The sequence below is a fragment of the Macaca mulatta genome, chromosome 5, assembly GCF_049350105.2.
Source record: "Macaca mulatta isolate MMU2019108-1 chromosome 5, T2T-MMU8v2.0, whole genome shotgun sequence".
In the NCBI taxonomy this organism is placed as follows: domain Eukaryota; kingdom Metazoa; phylum Chordata; class Mammalia; order Primates; family Cercopithecidae; genus Macaca; species Macaca mulatta.
Window position 1 is genome coordinate 109,165,505 of NC_133410.1, and position 15,980 is coordinate 109,181,484.

General features: G+C 39.6%; 1 protein-coding gene across 2 annotated transcripts in view; it reads left to right on the top strand.

Moving 5' to 3' along the window:
* DAPP1 (dual adaptor of phosphotyrosine and 3-phosphoinositides 1) overlaps positions 1-15,980 on the top strand; it is a 58,489-nt gene that overhangs the window by 32,495 nt on the left and 10,014 nt on the right. For both annotated transcript variants that reach the window (XM_001107831.5, XM_078002025.1), the window contains exons 4-5: positions 6,945-7,075; positions 15,260-15,307. In XM_001107831.5, coding sequence (XP_001107831.4) covers positions 6,945-7,075; positions 15,260-15,307 — 179 coding nt within the window. The remainder of the gene's footprint in view (positions 1-6,944; positions 7,076-15,259; positions 15,308-15,980) is intronic.

Below are 15,980 nucleotides of genomic sequence, written 5' to 3' on the forward strand. Positions count from 1 at the left end.
TGCCGGCTCTGCGTGTCTCCTCAGGCAAGTTATATAATCTCTCTGAGCTTCAGTTTCATCATCTTACGAAACTGATTTGGTGGTCGTAGCTCATACTTTTATGACTTATTGTGAAGATTGAGTGAAATTAGGCACATAGGATATTTGGAATGATTCTTAGCATAGTATAAGTATTTAATAATTATTATTTATATTTAATAAAACCCTTTTATGGTTTTTAATTCCATCAGATTCTATGCAAAAGCTGTACGTTCTTTGATAAATCATGAAGAGTTAGTTTAGGGACAATTGAATTTGCATTTGTCAAATATTTGTGATGTTCTCTTCAAACTTTAATCCAGTTCCATAGTGGACTTACATAAGTGGTAGAATCAAGTGAGCACTCCAGAAAGAGTGACTTGACTTGGATATTTGAACAGAATTTTCTCCTACACTGACTAACTGCTATGCCTCTCCTAGTTCAATGCACTTCACCCTATTAGAGTGGAAATTAAATATTAAAGCCGCTTCACATGTAAATGAACATGGCTTAAAGTCCATTTGCAAAGCAGGTGGCAAAGAAGGAAGGAAAAAGATCTTGAATAACCCTATTCTCTCCTGCCAACCCCAAGAAATCTACTTCTTATTGGAAGGAGAGGAGAGAGGAACTCATTATGCCCATTTCAGAGCTTGTTTTCTGAACCTGAGGGCAGTAATGAAACATGAATGGACATGATCTGATTTTAATTTAATTCAACAAAGTGTTTTGAGTGAAATGGCACTGTGAGCCACTGATAATATAGAAAGATAAATCAGATATTATTCTTGCCTTCAAACACCTTACAGGATAGCTGGGGTACCTGATGAATAAGCACTGACCTCCTTGCATAAAATAAATACTCTAAACAAAAGTCTTTCTTTAAGAGTTTTGTGTGCCCTGTGCTACACTCTATTTCAGATACCAAACCAATGCCTAAGAATTGAGACTGTTTTTACTCTCTTTCTGAATTTCTGCTGGAATACAAAATAAAGGGTCCTTCAATGTAATTTCATATTATTGCATATAGTTATGTATGTAACTCTTACACAGAGTTACCATTCAGTCAAAGTAAACGGAAATGCCTGCTGCGGTCCAGCTCTGATCATCTCAAAAATGTACCTCCACTAAACATGGCTGAAACCAGGTTTCATGTCAAAGGCAGGAAAAAATAGTCACCTTTACGTAGTTCAGAAACTGAAGTGAAACTTACTTAGCCAAGTTTCCAAGGCCTGTGGTTACTGGTCTTCTTCCCTCTTCTTGCTCTGCTACCCCTGCCTCCTGTTGCCTTTTTCTAAATCTCCCAGTTGAGTCCTGGAGTTCATTTGGTCTGAATCTCAGTAAATCAGAGTCCCTTTCATCCCAAGCTGAGACACTATCTTGGACCTTGGATGCAGAGTATTAAGAGTCTGTGGTAGCCACAGTAGTTAAGTTTGTTTGTTTGTAGTTTGTTTGTAGTAGTTAAGTTTGTTTGTTTGTTTTGAGACAGAGTCTCACTCTGTTGCCAGGCTGCAGTGCAGTGGTGCCATCTCGGCTCACTGCAACCTCTGACTCCCTGGTTCAAGCGATTCTCCTGCCTCAGCCTCCCAAGTAGCTGGGATACAGGCACGCGCCACCATTGTCCAGCTAATTTTTGTATTTGTAGTAGAGATAGGGTTTCATCATGTTGGCCAGGATGGTCTTGATCTCCTGACCTCGTGATCCGCCTCCCTCGTCCTCCGAAAGTGCTGGGATTACAGGCATGAGCCATTGCACCCGGCTAAGTTTCTTTTGATTGGAAATGACAGAAATCAACTCTGGCTAGCTGGTTTTTTTTTTTTTTTTTTTTTTTTTTTTTTTGTCTTTTGTCTTGTTTTTGATTTTGTTTTTAAGTGAGTAGGGTACAAGAACAGGAGAACAGGAACAGAATTTTTTTTCTTTTTGTGATAGAGTCTCACTCTGTCGCCCAGGCTGGAGTGCAGTGGCATGATTTCGGCTCACTGCAACCTCTGCCTTCCAGGTTCAAGCAATTCTCCTGCCTCAGCCTCCCGAGTAGCTGGGACTACAGATGTGTGCCTCCACGCCCAGCTAATTTTTTATATTTTCTTTTTTAGTAAAGACGGGGTTTCACCATGTTAGTCAGGATGGTCTCGATCTCCTGAACTTGTGATCCGCCCGCCTTGGCCTCCCAAAGTGCTGGGATTACAGGCGTGAGCCACTGTGCCTGGCCCAGAAGCAGAATTTTTGGAAAGGATATTAACAATATACCCTCCCAGAATTTAAGGGCAAGTTGAACAACCAAGAGACAACAAGGAATCTGCTTAGTAATCATGGCAACTCTGAGGCTTTCAGTCAATTGATATGTCAGTCTTAATTCAGCTGTGATCGTCTCAGAAGTGTACCTCCACCCAGTCTTTCTGAAATCAGGTTTCATGTCAAAGGCAGGAAACAATAGTCTACTTCGTGTAGTTCAGAAACTGAAGTTGGTGGACCTTCTCTCTAGAGAAGTAATTAAGTGGATACCCAAGAATTGAATCCAGTTAGTGTGATCAGATCAGGTGTTCGAAGGCAGGGCCAGGTCTGGGGGTATTACATGGTTGTAGGGAATCTATCTCTGTACACTGGGAGGTATAATCTCTGCAGAAGGGGAAATCATTAAGCCTCACAGCCATGCCAAGAAGTCTGTATATTGGCTTTTCCTTGGGCAAGAATAGTCAGCTAAGGAGAACTGTCTTTTAGGACACCAGATTTGTATCCATATAAGTTGCCATTTTATAAGTACATTGTCATCTTCTTCATCTCACAATTTAGTTTAGCCTCATTTGTGGGGTTACTAGTTAAAATCAATCTACAGTCAGATCTACTCTCCTGGTTGACTCAATACCATTTTCCTTTGTTTTACTCTTGTTGAATTAAACTTTAGAGGAGATTTTCAAAATAGAATTTGGGTTCCTCCACTAGAGATTTGAAGAGCTGTGCCTGCGATTGTTGTCCTTTCTTGCCCTAGGTCTGGAGAATTGTGGACCTGGGAGGCTGGTTCATCCTAGGCTCTTTCCTGGCTCAAGTCTGCATTACTGTAACGTTCATTCATTAATTCATTTACTCATCTGCCTTCATTATGTCAGAAACTGTATCAGGTGGTATGGATACAAAGATAAATTTGACCCATATGTGGGCTGAAGAGGCTCACAGAGGTTGGAAATGCACACATTGGAAAGGCAGTGGCTCTCTAATACCAAGAGGTAACAGCACTGCAGGCTCAGGCAGTAGCCCAGCCCAGAGATCCTTACCCTGCAGCACAACTGGCCCCGGCAGCCATTTCTCCTACAGGGACTGATACTGTGGTAGCAGAATAATGCCCCCACAAAGATGTGCACATGTCTCCCTGGACCTGTAATATATTGTTACATGGCAAGAGGGAATTAAGTTTGCAGATGGTATAAAAGCAGCTGATCAGATAACTTTGGGGTGGGGAGATTATCCTAGATTGTCTAAGTGAGACCATTGTAATTGACAGGGTCCTTATAAGTAGTAGGGAGCCAGAAGAGGGAGAACCAGAAAGATGGCAGCAGGAGAAGGATCTGACTGGCTGTTACTGGTTTTGAAGACAGAGGAATATGGCCACAAGTCAAGACATGAGGGCACCTTTCAAAGCTGGAAAATGCAAAGGAATGAATCCTCCCTAGAGCCTCCACTAGGAAAGCAGCCTTGCCAGTTTTAGACTAGTGAGACCCATTTCAAACTTCTGACTTCCAGAACTGTAAGATGATAAATTTGAATTGTTTTAAGCTATTATGTTTGTGGGAATTTGCTACAATAGCAATAAAAAATTAGGCCAGGCACAGTGGCTCACGCCTGTAATCCCAACACTTTGGGAGGCCGAGGTGGGTGGATCACCTGAGGTCAGGAGTTCGAGACCAGTCTGGCCAAAACATGGCGAAACCCCATCTCTACTGAAAATACAAAAATTAGCCAGGTGTGGTGGTAGATGCCTGTAATACCAGCTACTCGGGAGGCAGAGGCAGGAGAATTGCTTGAAGCCAGGAGGCAGAGGTTGCAGTGAGCCGAGATCGTGACACTGCACTCCAGCCTGGGTGACAGAGCAAGATTCCACCTCAAAAAAAAAAAAAAAAAAAAAAAAAAAAAAAAAAAAAATTAACACAGGTATTATTATGTGAAGTGTGTGTCTGGTCATATCAAGTGAGTACATCTTTCTGGAGTGTCATTTAAAGCATTGTTTTCATATTAAGTATTAAATATATGAAGTAGAATGAAAATTAAGCATCAACTTTGAAGATAAAGCATATGAGTTCAAAATGTATCTAATTTGGGAGCTGCTTTGATCCCTAGGCTTCAATTCCCCTCTCCTCTTCTGCAGGGTGAAAGTGTTTAAGAGGCACCAATTTAACTCTAGTAATCACAAGTAGTGATTACTGACTACCACCATTTTTATTCCTAGTAGAATGTTGCATCTAGGTCTTTTTTAAGATTTCAAAATTCATGTCCCCAAAGATGCGATCATTCAAATTTTATTTAAGGATTTAAAAATATTCTGTCAAAGAATAATAATATCTAATATGTTATAATTTTCCCACCAACATTTATTTGGTGCCTTCTGAAAGAAGCATAGTTATTCTCACTAGTCAGAAAAGGAGCAGAAGCTTGTAATGGTTGTCCAAGGCCAATAAGTACTGAATGGCAGTAGTGACAATTGAACCCTGTTCCTCTGCCTATGCATCCAGTGCTCTTTCCAAGGGTCCAGAGTGACTATGAGGCACATCACTGGGAGTGTTTCTTAGGGGTAAGAGCCAGCGCTGAATTTACCATGCATCTGCAATGTGAGCACTGTGTTCACAGAGCCCCTGAGTCTGCACAGCGGCTACTCTTGATATAGGTACTGCTTTTTTCATTCTGACTGTAAAACTGTAGTCCACCCCTTCTCTTCATATGACTGGCTCTGTTCTTATGGGAAGATCACATCGACAAAAGAGAGCACAGACACTGTACAAGAATGGGACTTTTCTGATAATGGCGAAATCCATTTTTCATTGTGATCCCCATGCTGCAATGCCAATGAGAGGCAGAAAGAGGAAGGGCCGGAGGCTTTCATTCTTCTCTGAGGTCGAGATCAGATACCCTCTTCTGGCTTTTCTCAACAGCTTTTCATTTTACAGCAGCACCTTATCTGGGCCCAAGTGTCAAAAGCCACAGTTCTGTGTTTGCAGTTAGATATTGCATGTACTCAAGTATCACAGAAGGATTTTGTTTTGTGTAGATTTTTCTTTTTTTTTTTGAGACAGAGTCTCTCTGTCGCCCAGGCTGGAGTGTAGTGCTGTGATCTCGGCTCACTGCAACCCCCGCCTCCCAGGTTCAAGCAGTTTCCCTGCCTCAGCCTCCCGAGTAGCTGAGACTACAGGTGCCTGCCACCACGCCCAACTCTTTATTTATTTATTTATTTATTTATTTATTTATTTATTTATTTTGTATTTTAGTAGAGACAGGGTTTCACTACGTTAGCTAGGATGCTCTCGATCTCCTGACCTCGTGATACACCCGCCTTTGTCTTCCAAGGTGCTGGGATTACAGGCCTGAGCCACTGCGCCTGGCCTGTTTTGTGTAGATTTATCATTAACATTAGGGTGTTTTTTAACCACAGAGGAGATATTTTTCATTTTCTTTCTCTTACTCTAATTCAGGTTCTCTACTTTCCAGAATCTTTCAAATATTTTCAGACGCCCTTCCTTATGACTCTTGGAAAATGTCACCCTCTCCCAACCCCACCTTTTTTATTCTCTATCCCTTTACCATGCCCTATTCATTTTTTCCATAGCACTTCTCACACATAAAATATTTTTTTAAATTTTTTTCTGTCTCCTCTACCTAGAACATAAGCTCCATAAGAGCATTTAAACTCCTTTGTTTGCTGTCGTATTCCCAGTACCTAGACAAGTGCCTGGCACAGTGCAAAGCTCTGTAAATATTCGTTGAATGAATTGCTGAATTCTTTACATCTCTTCCATCTCTGGTACAATCTTAGGACTGCTGTAGAAAAGACCCTAGTAAAATTAAAAGCAAGAAACCATAGCAAGGAAGAAAAAAAAATCCCCTTAAGTTGCCTCTTTTTGTAGTTAGTTTCTGATTGACTGATTGATTGAGGGAAGGATTTCAAGAAGGAAATGTCAGAAGCATAGACTCAGAACTGCTCTGAGCCCTTGGAACAAAGTTCCCCAGCCCCCTATTCCTGGCCCCCTGGGCTGAGCCCTTTTTCTGCCTGAAGGCTCCCCCTCCAGGTGGAAGGGGAGGCAATCACTTGTGAGCACCAGCTTGTTCAGGTCATGTTCACTTAGTAATGCGAAGACTTTGCTTGGTTACTCTCATTAATTGGGTAGTATCAGAGGGTAGGGAGAATGCTCACTTTTTTGAAATCCACTAATTTGTTACAAGTTTATTCTGAAACTGGCAAAAATAAGGGCAATAGAATAGATCTTCCTCTATCCCAGTGCGTTTGTTTAGTCTTGTTTTCATGGCTTTCATAAAGCCTTCCTGGGAAACTTCCAGTTACTACTTAAGATCTAGGTCAAACGTCACCTCCTTTATGAAAGCTGTCCTGAATCCTTTCATGGAAAGGTTCTTCAGGCAGTCTGGGGACCATCATCATGCTTCACTCACATGGCTGCCATTGGTCTCATCACCCTGTTCATTTAAACGACCATATCTGTTACCAGTTCTGAGCACCAGGAGGCCAAGGAGCATCTCCATCAAGCTTTATATCTCAGTGTCCAGCTTAAGTGCCTGACACCTAATTGATGTTTGATAATGTTGAGAAAATGAGTGAGGGAATACATGAAAAAAATAAAAGACTTTCCAATCGAGCCACAGTTATCCAGTTAGCGTTTGGACCTTCCTTCTGAGAACACTGTTCGATTATATACTTTTTGTCTTCATTCAGGCACTCTGATGGTTCTAAAACATCCCTACCCAAGAAAAGTGGAAGAACCCTCCATTTATGAGTCTGTTCGGGTTCACACAGCAATGCAGACAGGAAGAACAGAAAATGACCTTGTGCCCACAGCACCTTCTGTAAGTGACCTTCAATGTCACCACAAGCTCTCTCACTGTCTAAAATCAATCGAGTTCAATAAAAGTTAATAAGAGTGTATTTGTTCACATAAAAATTCTAGCTTGGAATATAAAACTTGGAAAGGAATGTAAGATTTGAAGCCTATGACTCAGATCATCTGGTCCTGGGTAGATCATAAAAATTACAATGCAGCTGGACATGGTGGTTCATGCCTATAAACCCAACACTTTGAGAGGCTGAGGTAAGAGAATTGCTTCAGCCCAGGTGTTGGAGACCAGCCTGAGCAACATAAACATCTCTACAACAAACTTTTAAAAATATTAACTGGGCATGGTGGCATGAACCTGTAGTCCCAGCTACTCAGGAGGCTAAGGTGGAAGGATTACTTGAGTCAAGGAGGCTGAGGCTGCAGAGAGCTGTGATTGCGCCACCGCACTCCAGTCTGGGTTACAGAGTGATACCTTGTCTCAAAACGAACAAATGAAAGCAATACAATAGTAATAGGATTTTAAATACTTAGAAAATGGAACTTAAATCTCTGTCCTTAGTTAATCAAACCACTTCATAGTAGAATGGGAAAGAGAAGTTTGCATTCACATAGTTTACTAAACTGTTTTCTTCTATAATTTTCTTATATTAAGAAAATATATATTTTTAATATTTCAACTACCTATGGAAGACAAATATTCTCCACCTTTACTATAAAAACTCAGTGTATTATTTTGTCTAGCTTTTTTCCTTTACTGACTAAGGTTTACAGACAGAAAACACTTGTGCTTCTTTGCAACGTGAGCCATTGTTCAGTTTCAGTGCAACTGGGGCACTCATTGTTTGTCCAAGAGTCTGTTTACATTTGTTTTGTGAACTGTGACTCTGCAGAGGTTCCTCTCCAACACCCCTTTCCCTTCATTATTCTGAAGGCTCTTCTATTTGTTGTCTCTTCCTTGTTTGCTGAATACTACTGGTATTAGAAACCTCGATTTGGGCAGATGATGAAGAAGATAATACCCAAATAAATATCAAGAACTAATTCTGGATAGTAATCGTGACACTTGAAAAATAATCACTTGAAGACATTCGGCTACAAATTACATTAAAATAAGTGTGACTTTCTATATCTGCAGTACTTTTCTCTACCCTTGACCAGAGAGATCTTTCTTAAAAAGAAGCCTTGCCACGTGACCTCTGCTTTACATCCTTTGGTGGTGTCGTTTGTCTTCATGGCCCACCTGGACCCTGCTTGGCTCTCTGTCTTCATCTCATGCTACTCCCACACTCACACTGTGAAACCTGTCTCTCTCCTGTCCCTGCATCTGAAATGCTGCCAACACCATTGCTATCTACTCATCCCTCAAGACTGCTATCAGGGATCAGTATCTTCCGGGAAGGCTTTCTTCACCCCGTCTAGCTTCTTTTACAACGCTCCTCTTCTGTGCTCCAGAGCACGCTCTGTTTGCCTTTATTCTAAAATTACCATGCTGTGGGCTAATTACCTTCACATCTCTCTGCCCTCCCCACCAGCCAGAAACATCTAAGGACATGAATCATTGCTTGTCCTTGCAGCTTTACAGCCTAGTCTGGCTCATGGCACATCTTACATTTTCATTGCAGTGCTACATCTCCTCAGAAATAAAAATCCTGAAAATTGACTGAGAAAGTTATTTTGGCTTTGTTAGAAGTGGGGGAAAAGGCATCATAACTCAGAACTTGAGAAATTTAGGAGCACAAGACAATAAATAGTCCAAAGGCAGAAAAGAGCAAAGAACAAATCAAGATCTACTCTGCAACCAATTCTTGTTTTCCAGTTGACAAGTCCCTTCATAATTTCCTCTTTACCCATCCTTACCCTTAATGTAGGTCACCAGTCACTTCAACATCTATTTCATTTGCACTGTTAGTTTAACTTCACATTCTCTTCTGCTACACTTCCCCTAAAGGTCTCCACTCAAGGTCAATCAAACCATATCCTACTAAGTGTGTTCTTTATCAGCAATAAAATACAGATAATACCTAATTTGTGAGATTGGTGTGAGCAGAAGATATAGTATCCTTATGCAGAAATAAGCCTCTTTAAAGCACATTCTGGAAACCTTGTTACTTACCTTCTTTGCTCACTCCAGCTATCAGATGGATTCACCTCTTTTAAAATGGAGTTTTTAAAATAGTGGTGAGTGATTGATTGACAATGACTTGAACTCACACTGTATAATGACAAGCTTATGAAGTTGATTGTACATCACTATGGACAAAAAAACCTGTAAAGGTTTCCTAGAGGATCTGAAATGTTTCTCATTACTTCTTATTGAGAAATCATTGGTGACTGGACCAGCATAACTGGGGTAAGAGTTCTGGTCTGATCAGAATGCTCTTGTCCCTTATCAAACACAAGTTCTAAGCCTTCATTTGCTACCCAAAATGGCTACATGATGCTGCACCTCCATCTCCAGTCTGAGAGCCCTGAGGGTTTTCAGACTTCTGCATTTTCCTTTTGGGGTGTAGTTCTGGCTCAAGGTTTAGCAGTGGAGGAAGAGAATTAAAAGAACTTCTTGTTTGAAGTGAAAGTGAAAGATGCCCCACTGCCCAGAAATGCAGATGATTGTGTAAAACTGTTTAACATCTTTTAGTAACTGCATTTGGGGAAATTGCTATTTATGTCTCATAAACAACATAGCATTGAGTTCCCATGATAGTATTAAATTTAATTAATTCATTTATTAAACAAACTTTTTTTTAAAAGTTTTTCCAATACACTCACAACTGTTTTAAGCACTGGGAGTTTGGCAGTGATTTTGACAACGGTCCTCCTCCCCTCACTGAGCTCACATTCTAGTGAAGATCACAGACAATAATCAATGCAGTAATCTAATACCAGATGGTAATACATCATGAAAAGAAAAAGTAGGATAAGGGGAGAAGAGGGAAGCAGGGGAGGCCTCTGTGAGGAGGAACCATTAGTAAGAGATTTCATTGAAGGGAAGGAGTGATTCATGTCAAGATGTGGAAAGAGTGCTGCAGGCAGAGGAAATGGTACCAAAGCCCTGGAGTGGGAACTAAATTGAGGTGTTTCAAAGGCTAGAAAGGTCAGAATTATGGGATGAAGTGAGCTAGAGGAAAAGTTGTAGAAGGTGAGATTATTGAGGTAATGAGGGGTCAGATCACATAAGGCAATGGAGTTTTCAAAGAGCAGCACCTCCCAGCTGAACATTTAGAAATATGAGTGTTTCTGCTGGTGCAATGCTTTGCAGCACTACTATCATGAGTGAGTGTCAAGAGCCATGAAGAGTCTGACTTTACCCTGCTTGCAAGCTAACAAGTTAGCCTGCTACAGTTTCATGGATGCTGATGGATGACACAAGACTTCTAGGTAAGAGATGAAAAATAATTTGTTATTCACAGGAAGAGCAAGAGCTAGGATATCAGTATTTGTGCTAGTTCCCTGTGCTGAGTCGAAGTTCCCAAAGGGCAACATTGAAAGGGCCAGTTGATATCCATAATGGGTTGCCCTACAGGAGAGGAATCCTGAGCCTTGGGAACCCAAATCTTTTCTAATGATCAGTAGACATGTCTTTTGCTCTGAAGGGAAATATTTCTATATTCCAAGGCTGCTTGTATAAGCATGCTTTAAATATCAGTCTGCAACAAAGAGCTGTTAATGCCTTGCCCATAAGACATTTGGAAACACAAGAGACCCGTAGAGAATTGTTTCTCAACAGTGATCAGAGGCCAACTATTCTTCAAAGAGTGGTAAAGAATTATCTTGCCCAAAAATCTCAATAGTACTTTTTGTGCACAACATAAAAATTCTTTACCTTCTGAGCTTGTTTAAAAAAGATTATTGCACATGGATTGAATGTGATACATGAAAGAAAGAGTAGCAGAGTCATGGCAGAGAAGCCCTGCTATTTACTGAGAAGACCGACTCTGCTGGAGGGGTGGGTTAAGGGGATGAGAAAGAAGAGCTCTATTTTGGACATGTTAAATGTGAAATACCAATTAGTTGATTGGTAGAGATCGAAATTAATATAGTTCAAGTTCCTGACATAATAGGTCCTATCTAAAATGTTAGTTTCCTTAGCTTCCCTTTTGTGGTATTTGACATTTTTAACAACTCCCTCCTTCTAAAAATTCTGTTTCCTTAGCTTTGGCAATATCTTTCTCTTTTTATTCTGTAATCTTTGACACATTTTGTAGTTCCTCTTCTTGGACACTTTCCTTGCATATTGCCCTTTTCCAGTATTTCGTTTTTGAAACTCTTCTCAGGTTTAATATTTTGTTGTTTATCCTTCCAGTCTTTTGTGTGTGTGTGTGTGTGTGTGTATACACACACACACACACACACATAAAATAATGAGCTCTTCATTGTAGAGTTGTAATATTCTTGTTTAATTAACTATATATTTAGCATTTTTTTCATGTAATTACTTAGTTTTCTAAAACACCATTAAACAAATTCCATAATATCCCATTATTTGGGTATATCAGTTTATTCAGTTAATCCGTTATTACGTTTTTACATGCTTTTTTATTTGAAATAATGTCAAAGTTACAGAATAATTGCTAGAATAGTACACAGAACTTGGTTTTCCCCAAGCCATTTGAGAGTAAATTGCCTACATGATGCCCTATCACCCTGAATAATTCAGTGTGTGTTTCCAAAAATAACGGCATTTGCCTACATGACCACATAGAGCCTTTCAAACTAGAAAATTAACATTGAGGCCGTGCCACTGTTTCATCCACTGATCTCATTCAAGCTTCACTAGTTTTCTCAGTAAGGTCCTTCAGAGTAAAAGGATCCAGTTCTCAAGCACAAGTTGCACTTATCTGTCCTGTCTCTGGAATATTTTTCACTTTGGAACACATCCTCAGTTTTTCCTTAATTTGGTGACTTTGACACATCTGAAACTTAAAGGCCAGTTATTTTGTAAATTGTTCCCCAACTTTGGTTTATATGATATTGAATCATGATTAGATATAGGTTTTTTCATGTTGGGTACAAATACCACAAAAGTATGCTTTGTTTGTGCTCCTCACTGCATCCTCTCAGACGTAACACAATTGCAATCTGTCCCACTATGGTGTGTTTGATTCCTTAAGTGGTGTCCACCAGGTTTCTTCACTCTAAAGTCACCATATTCCCTTTGTTATTAAAAAATATTTGGGGAGAGGTTGTTTGAGACTATAAGAATATTCTGTTGCTTATTAAATTTTTACTCGCCAATTTTAGCATTTACTGATGTTTCTTGGCTGTTTTAATCATTACTGTGATTGTTATCAAATGGTGACTCTCTGATTCTCTTATTCCTTTTTACATTTATTGGTTGTCATTCTACCGTAAGGAAAAGCTTTTTATTCTTCAAAATTTTCAATCATTTTATATCAAATGGTTATAATCCTAACTATCATTATTTATTTTGATCCTTCAAAATTTCTCCGATTTGGTCAGTTGGGGAAAGAGCCCTTTCAATGGTGTCTGTGTTCATACGACCTCAAAATTCCTTTTTTTTTTTTTTTTTTTTTTTTTTTTGTCGCTGTGCACTCTGTCTCCCAGGCTGGAGTACAGTGGTGTGATCACGGCTCATGAAGCCTCGACCTCCTGGGTTCAGGTGACTCTCCCTCCTCAGCCACCTGAGTAGCAGGGACTACGGGTGTGCACCACCACTCCTAGCTAATATTTGTTTTTGTTTTGTTTTGTTTTGTTTTTTGTAGAGTCAAGGTTTCACCATTTTTAACCAGGCTGGTATCGAACTGCTGGGCTCAAGCAATCCTTATGCTTCGGCCTCCCAAAGTGCTGGGATTATAGTTGTGAGCCTCTGTGCCTGGCCTAGCCTCAAAATTCTTTAAGAACTTTCTTACTTTCTGAATAGCAGGATGATTCAGACTTATCTTGTTCTTTCTTTGTACGCTGCTCTAGAACCAGCTATTTCTCCAAGAAACCCTGCTCTGTTTCCTCAGAATAGCACTTTGGAAATCGACATCTAGGTACTATGTGCTTATTGTTATTGGGATGTCGCTCTCCCAGCCCACTCAGTGAGCAGAGCTGGGAAGATATGTATGTATACACACATGTACACATACATACTTTTACATCTGTATTTATCTATCGATTCATTCATCCATCCATGAGTTCACAACAATACTTCCAATACCACAAAGTTCATTCTAGTTTTTTCCCTTCTCCACAGTGAGAAAATATGGATCTTATCATCGTCAGTACACTTACTTATGGGATGATCAATTGAATATAAGCAATCTCCCATCACTATTTCCACTACCCAACCCCTACCCCGACACTCCAATCACCCAGTCATGCTTCAATGCCCAGTTCCAGGCCACTGCTGCTCCCACCCTAACTACAGATGCCTACCTAGCCCAACTTGGCTCTGAAACTGTGCAGTAGCTGCCCAATCCACCCCTTCAGGCAGAAGCCCTTCACACCCTGCCAGGCTTCAATGCCTCGCACACAGCTGCTGCTGCCACCGTCACCGCCATTGTCCATACAGAGGCTCCCTGTGCCCTGCTTGGGCTCCACTACCTTGTACTAAGGTGCTTGAAAGCCCTCCACACACACATCAATGCCTGCCTTGCTTTACCTGACCTGTTGGCTTCTGACTACATTTAAGGCTGGGAGACAAGTAGGTAGGTAGGATGGCAGAAAGGATAGTCCTTTGTTTTTGAACATTTAGATGGTACCCCAATGGGGGCTCTTATAAACAGTTTTTCTGTTACAGATCATAGATTTTTAAAGATAAATCTGCTCTATAATTATTTACTTTCTTATCATCTTGAGACCTTGAATAAAATTAATAGTCCCAGTGCTTTCCCATGCAGCCTTCCACTTATCTATCAAAACCTTAGAAAAATACTACACTTATATTATATTGTTTGGGTGGAGGTAAGATGGGATTATTCCCTAGCTTGATTTCAGTAAATAATTCTATCAGGATCTTTTATGTAACCATTTACTGCTAGTTATTTAGCCTCTACAGGTTTTAACCTGTAGAAGCCCCAAATAATTACTTTTTGCCCTTCCGTAACACCTAAACTCAATTGTGTCAATTCAATTTCTTTAATGTCAAAATAAATCACACTGATTATGAGATATCAAATTCACTAATATTGATTAATATTATTTAAGTGAACATTTGGGTACCTTATCCTTAATTTTATATCTTAAGATTTTAAATGAAGTATTTGCTTATTTCCTGCTTTAACTCTTTTTATTGTGGTAGAGATGGTTGTTCCTCTTTTTATTTGGTAGGGAGAATTCACCCCAGAAAAAAATATTCTGGAAATTACCATAGAAAGAACCTTGGTGTCAACCAAATCACTTCCCAATTTTTGTTAATTTTGTTTCTTACTAAGACATATGATGACATCACATTTGAACAAAATATTCTACTAGGAATTGAATTTCTTCTGGAATTTATGAAATGATAGATTTTTTGATGTTAGGCTACTTGTCTTATGCAAATTTCTGTTCACACAATTCTCCACCCTTCCTTGTAATTCATTGGTGCTAGCTAAGTGTGTGCTGTTGTTTTTACCTTTAAATTAATGACAACATAAGTTAAAATAACTGGCTCATTCTTATTTCAAAGTCATTTTGGATAAATCAGGTGTAAATAAATCTACACTCCTGACAGTCTGTTTCTCGGAACATGGATCTCAAGAGAGTGTGGGAGCTGGGGAAGAGGATTATGTGATAAAATAAATGGTAAAAATGCTGTTTCTAAGGTTCCCTCTTAAAAATTTACAAAGTGTATTAGCATAATACAGACTCTGGGAAGCCCTGAAGTAAAAACATCCTTGTTTTCTTAATCCAGTCTCCCAAACGTATTGACAATAGATGTGTGCGTGTTTATGTGCTAATAACCCTGTAACAATCCAAACAGCTGGATTTCACATGACACACTGACAAATACGGACTTTTATAAGTGAAACGATGTGGTTTACTGTTTGCAAATTGCTATAGAGTTAGTAGCTACCGAATGACGCGGGTAGATCCAATCTGAAAACAATCTCTCTCAGCACATGGAAGCTTTTCAAGTGCCTAGGTGAAAAATAGACAGTAATTTAAAGATCAAATGCAAACATTCTTCATTTAAAAATAGGACAGGAAAGGAAGGACAAACGTCCTGTTGTGACAGTTCTGGGCTTCATTCAGTGCTTTTCTTTTTCAGCTGGGCACCAAAGAAGGTTACCTCACCAAACAGGGAGGCCTGGTCAAGGTAAGGAAGTATGGTTTTGCTCATGCCAGCCACAGAAAAAGAGAACACGTCATGTAGATTCAATTCGCATCTTGATAGTTTTTCTTGGAAGCATGATTGCCTGCTCATTTTAACCCACTTATAATATTTACCTGACTCAAGAGTCCATTTTATGGCTCATTAGTCGAAATTCTGGAAAATGACTTGACTATTCTTCGACAAAGCCCTGCATAGGTATAGCCTATAGTTAAAAGTCAATAAAATATAGTCCTCTTAATGGAATGATTGAGGATGAAGATAGCAAGTTAACCTAGAACATCTTTCGTTCTTTTTCTAAAACAAGAAGTCAAAATTGTATAAAATGTTTGCTTAAAGATAGGCCCAAAACATCACTGATGCTACTGAAACTATGTTATAAAATCCAAAGAAAAACATAATTTAGGTTTTTACAAGTTCAGAGTATCCAAATGTTCCCCATTTATGAGATTGTGCCTTTAGAATTCCTTTGTTTCATCTGGATGTGCCAAGAAGACCTTCATAGAATGTGCCTGTTCCTTCTTATTTTAAGATTCACAGTATTTAACCTCTCACAGGTACTGGCGTGCTTGGAATTAGCCTAAATAATTTCGTTATTTGTGTCCCTTCTAGATCAAATGCTCCCTGAGGACAGAGAGTATTCATATTCATAGCATAC